Below are 11,001 nucleotides of genomic sequence, written 5' to 3'. Positions count from 1 at the left end.
TAGCCCGCCTTGAGCAGAATGGAAGTCCTCTAGGAAGAGGAAGAGCTGGAAGCATAGGAGGAAAAATGCAAGGGGTGCCTCTTAGACATTCCGCTCATATGATGAGGTCCAGTATTCGAAAAGGTAATATTCCTAAGACAAGCTCACTTCCTAGGTGAATGCAAGATAGCAGCTGCATTTCGGTACTTTGCTTAACATCAAAGTAGGTTTGATATTTTTTATTTTTCAGTTTTATATATATATATATATATATATATATATATATATATATATATATATATATATATATATATATATATATATATATATATATTCTATCCTGTTATGATAAATATTTATGTTAGTTGGTAGTAGAATACTGATAGTTCTGTGGGTTTTAGCAAACAAGATTTTTCAAGGTTCACTTTTACACTCTCCCCCACGCTCGCTATCTATCTATCTATCTACCTATCTATCTATATGTTTTTTTTTTTTTTTTTTTAAATGCTTGCTCTGCCATCCTCTAGTTGGACAACACATCCTCTAGTCTGTGGGCTAAAGAAGAACAACTTAAACACAGTTGAAAACTTCAACCCATATGATATGGAAATCTAAAGAATGGGCTTATTATAGTTGCTTCCTTCAGGTTTGGAATGCTCTGAGCATTATTTGGAGACAGCTGATAATTTCAGCTACATAGTTGAAGGCATTGGAATTTCATTGTCTTCAATGTGTAACATTTATCATACAATCCTTCATTTTGCATTCCGTTTGGCGAAAACAAAGCATATATTGATCTTAAAATGAACAGACACAGCAGTTGGTATTGTTAGATCTCTATCTATTAAAATGGAAAAAGAGCACTTCAGCAAATTCTTTGGCCTCAGTTCATGATTACCCTATTTATTGATTGTTTGCCAAGAATGTATGCATCTTAAGAAAGCCAGGGCAGAACAAGCATTAAAAATATAATTTATTATGGCTTTTCAAAGCGAGTGCATTAATATTGTACTGAGGAGCTGGAGCAAGGCTTTATAAAAGGACTTTCTGACGCCTGCAAACATATAAGTTCTATAAATTCCTAAATAGGAGATTTCAGCTGCCTCTGGTAGTATGTGATATTTGCACAGCAAAGTTTAATGCCAGGACAGTTTTAGACAAGGATTCTACAGACTCGCTGCTCCTTATGCAGACTTGTTGTTTACATAGGCTCATAAATGTTCAGCAAAAGCTCTAGCAGTGCCTTCAGGTTGGAATCATCTTATATTTTTAGCACTGACCAAAGCTTTCCTCTTTTTTAATGCTGGGCAGTTATAAAGTTGCAGGGCCAAGCATTCAGTCAGATGGGAGCAGTTAATGCGAGAATACTGCTCTTTAATGCTGATGACTTGAGGAAGGACAGCACGTCACTCTGTGCTAATAACATGTATTTGCTCTTGGTTAAAGATGTGTGTAGCTTGATTTCTTTTTTTATTGTCACATTATCTCCCATGCATTTTAGCAATGAGGACTTCAGATAATACATTGTTTATGAACGAGGCATCTTAATATTAAAATGAGTTGATCGAAAGTCCATCTAAGGAGTTAAGGTTTTAATTGCATGGAGCTTTAACTTCTATATTTCTTTTTAAATAGACCCAAGCAGTGTCTCATGTAGCATGTTTCAGGCTCAGGGAGCTCTTTCTCTGAATTGATTGTGATCTTTTCTGGCACAGAGGAAGGGAACAAATGAGAGACTTGCGTAAGGTCACAAGGAGAGTTCACATAATGAATTGAGCTCCCCTCACCCACTTCAAAGACATAGGAGTCCCTACTTAGCTACTCCTTCAGAAGAGAATAGCTACAGTCCTCCTACATGTTGAAAGAACAGTTCCAGATCTTAACCAATTGAATACCAATGTCGACTTACTGAGAAATGGATTTGGATGAGTGATTTTCATTTGATTATTGACAATAAACAGCTTGTGCAATATATTGTCAGGGTTGGTTTCCAGGAAAAAGTAATATTTTTTTATTATTATATCTTTGATATTTTGAAAATTTTAGTCCTTTAACATAACTGTATGTGTGATATTGTATGATACTGTTAGCTTTCCAGTAATGCACTTGTGATGAAAAGTACATTTTGCAACGCGCTACCTTTAGGTGGTTGTATAAACGTAAAACTTCATTCACATGGTGGTGTGCTCACAGTATGTTTTCAGAATATGTTATGATAGTCCACCATGGAAGACAGCAGATGCTTTTTTTTTTTAAATGAAAAAAAAAAAATAGGCAAACATTTTCGTAATATGACCACTGTAGTGCATTGTAAACATTGCTGCTAAACTGTTGTCAGGAAATTAAAGAATGTATTTCTTTGACTTTTAAGGGGATCACTTTTCTACTTTTTATATTGGGTTACATTCTAGTGGGCCGCTGTGCCAGTAATTAGTAAAGTACCCATTTTTTATTTATTGTATTGTTAATGAGATATTATGTTGTGCCTAATCTGAAGCATCCAAATGTTATACCCTAGCGTTCCGTTCATTAAATGAATTTAACTTTAGGTCATCAGAAGAATGAAATACTTTTATTGTATATTTGTAGTATAGTGTTTTTATATACTTACATTTTTGTGAATGTTTTGGATCAGTTTTATGTTTTTATTTATTACCTGTAACTGTTGATAGTGATGTTTATTTTTTTTCTCTTTTCATGTTTGTAGGAAATATGCTTCCGGTTTTTTGCGTGGTGGAACATTATGAAAATTTCATTGAATATGACTGCAAAGAGGAGCATGCAGAGTTTGTATTGGTTAGGAAGGACATGCTTTTTAACCAGTTGATTGAAATGGCTCTCCTGTCCCTTGGATATTCTCACAGTGCAGCTGCCCAAGCCAAAGGTAAATAATAATCAAGTCAAAGAAAATGGATGTTACATTGTTACTCAATTTTTTAATTTCCTGTTTTATATTTCCATATAATTACTATGATTATTTTTTACTGTAACATTTTTTTGCAGCTTAATCGTAAATAACATGGCTAGTTTTAAGGGACTTCGGATGTTAGCACTGAATCATTAGCATGACTATTGACCTTAATAATATGGTCCACTGAGAATCTAGGGAGAAATGCTGAGCATAACTGAGCAGATGGAATGCTGAAAGTCAATTTGCATTTATGACTGAATACCTAGATGTGTTTCCTTTTTCAGTTTTCACATTTTTGTTATTATTTAGGCAGCGTAATTTGCTGCTGACTCTTTCTTAAATATTTAGGTGTGAAACTGTTGAGGCTCAGTTTCTCTGAATTTGTTAGGCAGAGACACTGGTATTTTGGTGCTTGTTAATTTATGCAAGTCAAGATGTATATTTCTCAATAATTATTATTGGAGATATTGTGGTATTTATCAAGCTCCTTATATTCTGTGAAATACAATAGAGTATTTTGATATTTTTTTATTAGTATTTTAGATGGTATTTTAAAGGTCTGACTGTTTTTTTTTTTTTGTTTTTTTTATCTTTTTTTTTTCATTAATCATTATCGTGGGGTTAATTCTGAAAGTAATACACTTTATCTTTATGACGCAGGGCTGATCCAAGTTGGTAAATGGAATCCAGTTCCACTTTCCTGTGTTACAGATGCTCCTGATGCCACTGTAGCAGATATGCTACAAGATGTGTTTCATGTGGTCACACTGAAAATACAACTACATAGGTGAGTCATGATGTGTAGACTGCTTAGTTCCTTATCAGCTGCAGATGTCTTTCATTCCTTTATTGTTTTTTTTTTTTTTTTATATGGTGTGCGCTAATATACTTTCCTGGCACCAAAAGTTTCTACCGAGACTGGAGGATTACTTTTACTTGTGTCTGACATACATTTTGTTTTACATATTTTTTCGTTGTTGTTGTGTGTATGTGTGTTAGTGTGGTTTTTTTTTTGTTACACATGCTGTATATGCTGAATTATATTTAGCCAATTAATTCAATATATGCATTACAAATGGGTATTTTACATAAAATGTACTTAACAGAAAATATTTTTGCATATCCTGCACAAAGCCATCTGGGTACATTCTGTGAAAGAATGACTTCACCCTTCTTAATGTAATCTGGTATGTGACATATTTTTTTTTTTTGGTTTTGTTTTCTTCAGCCGCAATAATATAAAAAAAAAAAAAGACTGATCTTAAGCCTGTTTCTCCTGATCAGTTGTAAGAAGGCATTGCACCTTAAATTGTTTCACCAAGCGCATCAGAGCAGGAAGGTAGAAGTAACATGCAAAAATAGTCGCCACATGCAGCTGATGTATAATTCATGCATCAATACAGCAGATGTGTTGTATAAAGTAATTAACTAATCGGAACAATCAGGAGACCGAGAGCAATCTCCAGATGCATCTGCTTGATGCGCAAAATGAAATCTGTCTGTCTTAAAGGAATGTTCTGCAGCAGGATGCAATCTTGTAATAATCCCTTCTCTAATCTGTCTCTAATAGTTGCCCCAAACTTGAAGACTTGCCTCCTGAGCAATGGTCCCACATAACAGTACGTAACGCTCTGAAGGACCTGCTGAAAGATATGAACCAGAGTTCACTGGCTAAGGAATGTCCTCTGTCCCAGGTATCAGCCTTGAATAGTATTGAAAAACAATACTGCTATGCTGTCAAGCGTCCAATAACTGGCATGACCTCGATAATTGTATTGTGCTTGTTGCCACCTCTAGGAATTGTTCTTAGCAGTGTACAGTGACTTCTAACACATGATCACATCTCATGCTGGAATGCACCTGCCATTCCCCTCCAGCATTGTGATGTAATTGCCACAGCACACTTTAGGATTTCACGTCCACGATAGTAGGAAAATGTCTTGTACAAAAGCCTACACCCAAACAATGAATTATGCATGCAACCTTAAAAAAAAAAAAAAAGTGAGAAAAAGATTCCTCATGGGACTTAGAATAATTACAAGCAACACAATTAGAATCCTGTCATATAATCTAATTAAAATATTCTGGTAATACAATTAAACCATTGAAATCTTTTTTTTTTTTTTTTCTTTTTTAAATACTGATCTGGTAGGACTTTGAGCTGATTTTCAGGCTGTGTTTTTTTTTGCCCTGATAATGACTGTTTTGCCAAAGTGAAATAGTTTAGTTTCCTAATATTCTTGTATACTAGTACATTTTAAATTCCTTTTTTGTGCATGCTGACTGTGCACCTGAGTAGTTTGTATTTAATGTCTTATAAAAACATATGATATTTGCATGCCTACATTAAATAAAAAAGTAACTATAAAGTTATAGAAGAATTAAAGGGCAGGTCTTTGATACCTTTAAGATTTTGTTCTGAAGCTTACTTACTGTTAGTGTTTGGACAAATTCAAAGTGTGCTTATATAAGCTGTGCTGTGACCTATAGCGAAATGGATAGTGCTCAGCTACATACATTATGCTCTATTCATTTGCACAGTCTTCCCTCTAGAGCTTCTATATTTACTATTATATAGTAACTGTGTGTTATCACAGTGCCTTGCACTGGTTGTTAATACATTTATGAGAAGAGCTACAGTACAATGCATTTTCATTTATCTCTTCACTATTTGGAGCATGTTATGACACTTTATTATTACTTTTCAAAGCATAGGTGATTCATGCCTGCTTATAGTACAGTTAGGGAACCATGTGTTTTTTTATTTTTTTATTTTTTTTAAGTAATGGCCACAGTTTACTATTCACTTTACAAATATAAGTGGTGCACTTTTTGCAAATTTTTGTATTAATACATGAATGTGTTGCAGATGATTTGAATTGTTCTGTAATTGCTGCTGTGCACAATATTTGTTTCTATTCCTCCAGTCTTGTGGCTCCCATTCAATGATTTCTGGCCTGGAAATAATCAAAATTCTATTCGTTGGTTGCGAGCCATTCCATGTATGCGTTTATACAACTGCCACATTTGTAACCACTGCAAGAAAACAGTGGGCGTTTGCTGCAGCGGCTCATGGAACCTACAGATAGGATTCGTTCCATTTTTTTTTTCCATTCTAGTAACACAACAAAGTGTAATCAAACAAAATCCTTTTTGAATAGTAAGACTGTTCCTTACCTGATTATCTTGCAGGCAAGGTGAATTTGTTCCCACTCTTATGGAAAGAGAGAGAGACTATTATTTTTATTATTTTTATTACTCTGGTGGATTGAACTGGATTTCTAATGTGGTATGCAAATTATTTGACTCTTTATTTAGTCTTTGAATATGCTTTCATTAATATTTTCATAATTAAAGCACTCTTTTGATCATAATTTGTAGGTAAATGATTTAACTAGCTGAATGGCCTTTTTTCATGGAATGGATTTCACATTTATTAGACATTTATTTTTAGGAGCATATGAGGTGCGCTTCGCAAAGCAGACCACCCATATTTTAGGAAGCTAGGGAAATGCTTAATTTGCCCCGCAGACAATACATTTGAATCAAAGCCAGTAAGTCTTTACTTGCCCCCGATGTTTGTAAAGTATTTTTTGTTTTTTGTTTTAAAGTTGGTTTAAACTATGCCTCACTCTCCATGCATAGTCACCCCAGTTTGTGATCACTATTCTTTTTCTTTGATACTTTGACTATGAAACTCATTTCCAGCTTTTTTGTTTTTGTATGAAAATGGACCTGCCTCAGTGTTTGGTTAGGCAGTGTATTCACAGTATTCACTATACATGCAAAATTTAGCTTTTAGGTTAATAAAAAATGTTTTTCCTTTTTTTTGTTATTGAAGATCTAAGCAAATCAGTTAAGGAACTAAAAATATTGATAACAGCTATAGGATTTATGTATTAACTGTATGCCAGTAATCTAAGCTGTAGCCAACACAAAGAATTCTTTAATAGCAGATGCCAAATAACACAAATGTGATAAATACACATGGTCTTTCCTTTGTCAAGTCATTGCTGAATCTCATTTGTGCTATTATTACATTGCCTGCTATTAGGTCCATAGCTGTCCCAGCAGCTTAGGATCACATATTCTTGCACAGTAGGTAAGAAGCAGAGAAGCTTTATGTTTTATCTGGTTGGTATAATCCATTGCCTTCCTATAGTAGTCTATATGTTCACTTGACAATACATTAGTATCCAATTTCTTTTTAAATGGAAAGCTTAATGGTAGGAAAATTACAGCTTTTTCTAAAAGACAGCATCCAAGTGGAACAGTGCAATCTTGCTTATGGGCCACAGTGCCAGCAAATAAGTTCTGTGCAAACTTTCCACTGTTTTATCTTGAAATTGCATATGACAAATGGCCGTTCTATTTACGGTATGTATCAGTAGTCTCTTCTGTAATATTGCAGTGTGCAACCTTTTAAAAAGACAGATTTATAATTTTGCATACATTATATTTTATTATTTAATAAAAACCCAGCTCATAAAATATTAAACATATATTATGTATTTGTAGTACCATGCACAAGTTCTATTGTTTTTTAGGTCGTAGCCATGAGAAAACAAAAATGAGTCAGTTAAAATGTTCACTTATGTTTGCTAGACCTTATTTTATAACATTAATTAAAATAATGTTTGCTTTGGTATTTTACAATTATAGTCTACTCCTCTCCATCAGCAGTATAATTAATGCTGGTGGTTATTTATGTTTGTCAGAGTGAATGTATGTTTAGGTTAAGTTTAGTGAACAGGGCACTTTTCACCTGTGATTTAGCTATGCAGTGTTGTACTGTATAAATGTGTTGCATTGCCTAAATGGTAGATAAAAACCCACCTACCTACAGCCAGAAATGGAACAGGAAAATATATTGTAATATCATTTACTGTCACCCACCATAAATTGCTGTACAGAATTGTATTATTCATAGGGGTTGCAATTTAGTTTTTGCCATAGGAACAGGAAAAGTTTTTGGAACTTACAATACAATGTCATGGCCTTGGTCAGGGGCTAAGATGACTACACTTCAAAATTAGTAAGTAACCATTGCTCCCATTAATTGGTTAGACAGCCCAAGTCCACTATCTGTTAAGGGAATTGGGATATCATTTTCTATTTAATTGAAATACCTGTGACAGTTAAATGTCAGCAGAATTTTAGACACCAAAGTTTAATTTGTGACAGACTTTTTTGAATTATTTTGTCAGATAAGGAGATTCAGAATTTAGTACATATGGTGCAGATTTCATAACGATTGCTAGGTCCTACAGCTCTAAATATATCTAAGCTCTTTCCATTACACTAGATGTGCAATACTTTATAACGTTTACATGAAAGAGTCAGGATCCCAAAAATAATATAGTTGAAGGCGAGATTAGATAACTCAGAAGCCAGAGGGTGATTTAACAGGTGTTCACCTACACCTGAAATATTTGTTTTGGATGGACTGGCTCTATAATATAGCCTAATATACTAAGCAACTTTTTTTGTTACTGCACAGTAAAATAAATAATTTCAAATTTCATTAATTGTCAAATGTAAGAAAAGCTACTATGAAATCAAATACTGTATCATTCTTAAACCCTAAACCAAATTTGTGGAAACATAGTAAAATGCAGAAAAAAATATATATATAAAAATTATTCGGGAAAATTATTCCCTAGCAGCTTTGTAGAGAATAAACAAGAATTTAAATATGCACAAAGAAAACAGCACTAAGATTACTCTATAAATAAGCTCCAACAATGATCAAGAAAAAATAAAATAAAAACGTGTGTGTGTGTATATATATATATATATGAGGATTCTTCAAAAAGTTTCCAATTTTTTTTTAACTAGGTAATATATAAATGAGTGCAGAAACTTTTTGTGTATGTGTGTGTGTATATACATAAATAAATGTTTATTATGTATATGTATGTGTGTGTATATATATATATATATATATATATATATATATATATATATATATGACAGGGCTGAAGGTACGTAGGTTTACTTACTTCCCTTTCCACCCCCACTCCCTCCCCCCCAATGCCCCACCAATCTTCTCTATATAGTGTATTTCTTTGCAGTTATTCCTTACCTATAGGGGAAAGAGGAGATGGAAGAGGGGCCGCACATGTATTTTGTGACTCTGTTTGGTTAAAGACTACAGAAATAAGATAAGTCATGTCTTGGTACATTAATATCACTTATGGGGATGCTCTGCATATCCCCTTTGGTTTAACAAATTTCTCCTTATACTCACCCATCCCTCCTCCCTCCCACTAAAACTTCCACCCTCCCCAAAACAAGAGAAAGAAGAAAAGACTAACAAAAACAAAAAACTCTCCCCCCCCCCTCCTCTACACTTGGGACATTTATTAAAATATCCTATTCTACAGCATTTCTGCCTCCACATATCTAGCTCAACTAACTACCAGTGGCTGATATTTTGTTGATAAAGTAAAACAAATCCATTGTGGCCATGTTTTGCGGAAGTGGGCCTCCTATCTATTTAACGATGACGTAAGTTCCTCTGCATAACACCTTTTAATAAAATCATACTATTCAAAAATATAAAATGATCACATGCTCATAGTGCACTAAGCACAATGTATAACATCTAATATTACACCAGCTCACAGTGCTAGCTGAAAACTCCCTTTCCAACACAGACGTTTGATGTATAATGCCTTGTTACTTTAGGTCCAACCCAACAAGTTTCGTCAGTGGACTTTGTCAGGGGCTCTTGACAATGTCCGTTCATAAAACATGTTAAGCAGGACCTATGAGACATATCATCATGTATAAAGCGTCTGTGCCGGATATGAAGTTTGCAACTAGTGCTGTTTGCCAGTGGAGTATTAGATTTGCATTATATGTATTGCTTAGTGCACTATGCACATGTAAGTGTTTTATATTTTTTATAGTACAAAAGGAGTTATGTGATGAGATTATCTCTCTTGTGTTTAATTGATTATATGGTACAGATGCATGATGTGTGATGAGGTTTTACTTTACCTTCCTGTCCAATGTGTTTCATCAGTGGACATTATGAGGATCTTTTGAAGAAGTCCGTTGATGCAACACATTGGGCAGGACCTACGGGAATACAAGCATCTGTGCTGAGAAGGGAGTTTGCAGCCAGCGTTGTGAACTGGTGGAATATTAGAACATCCTTAATATGTAGTGCTTGGTGTGAGTTTTTTTATATTGCATTTTTATATTATTTTACAGTACACTTTTTAATAAACTTAGTTATTCAATGAAATTATAACAAAATACAGTATAATCACCCTAAATCAGTTCTAAGAAAGAAAGATGTATAACATCAATAGGTAACTGACTTACTCAACACCCATGATTCTTGAATTAAAAAAATACCTAATAAGTATTAATGACCTTGGGGTGACAAAGTAATGAAAAAGGAGAAGAATGTAATACAAGAGAAATAGTAGAAAAGATATGCAAATGACAGGACCTGGAATTCTCAAGAAAAAAGCAGTAGACTTCTATGGAGTTGTAATGTGCACCTTCAGGCACATTACAGCCCCATAGAAGTCTATGAACAAGAAGAAATGTAGGAGTTAGCTTAAAGGCATGGGGAGTTGGTTTATCCTATACAATTGCAAGGCAAATTCATATTACATTGTCTTCTTGATGTGCAGCTTTTACTGCTTTTTTCTTGAGACTTCCAGGTCTTGTCATTTGCTTATCTGTTCTACTATTTCTCTTCTATCACATTCTTTTACTTTTTCACATTCTTCTACTTTTTCATTCATTTCATCTTTGTCACACCTAGGTTATTAATACTTTATTAGATAATTTTTTTAATCTAAGAATCATGGGTGTTAAGTCCATTACCTATTGATGTTATACATCTTTCTTTCTTAGAACTGATTTTGGTGTGTACTTCTAGTATTGGGGTGATTATACTGTATATTGTTATTCCTGGTTTTGTAACATCTGAACCTATTTCTGGACAATTTGCAACCTATTATATGAGGTATATGAGGATCGGTTCTGGAAGTAGGGTAGCAACAGTGAATATGGGTGATTTCCGCATTTATTTTTTCACTTTATATTTTGTGTTTTAGATTGAAGATTAATGTTAGTATTGGTTTGCT

The 11,001-nt window shown here is 33.9% G+C and overlaps 1 protein-coding gene across 11 annotated transcripts in view; it reads left to right on the top strand.

The window, feature by feature from the left end:
- The window catches only part of SATB1 (SATB homeobox 1), a 260,292-nt gene that overhangs the window by 122,682 nt on the left and 126,609 nt on the right, over nt 1-11,001 (top strand). For 10 of the 11 annotated variants that reach the window (XM_077491391.1, XM_077491392.1, XM_077491388.1 and 7 more), the window contains 4 exons: nt 1-123; nt 2,687-2,863; nt 3,551-3,677; nt 4,461-4,584. The exon at nt 1-123 is cut by the window's left edge. In XM_077491391.1, coding sequence (XP_077347517.1) covers nt 1-123; nt 2,687-2,863; nt 3,551-3,677; nt 4,461-4,584 — 551 coding nt within the window. Of the gene's footprint in view, nt 124-1,959; nt 1,980-2,686; nt 2,864-3,550; nt 3,678-4,460; nt 4,585-11,001 lie in introns of those variants that run through there. The other variant, XM_077491396.1, reaches the window with a different exon arrangement.

The sequence above is a fragment of the Lithobates pipiens genome, unplaced genomic scaffold, assembly GCF_037356315.1.
Source record: "Lithobates pipiens isolate NorthernLeopardFrog02 unplaced genomic scaffold, aLitPip1_a1.2 Scaffold_19, whole genome shotgun sequence".
In the NCBI taxonomy this organism is placed as follows: domain Eukaryota; kingdom Metazoa; phylum Chordata; class Amphibia; order Anura; family Ranidae; genus Lithobates; species Lithobates pipiens.
The sequence above is the reverse complement of the archived record's forward strand: the minus strand, read 5'-3'. Positions and strand labels throughout refer to the sequence as shown.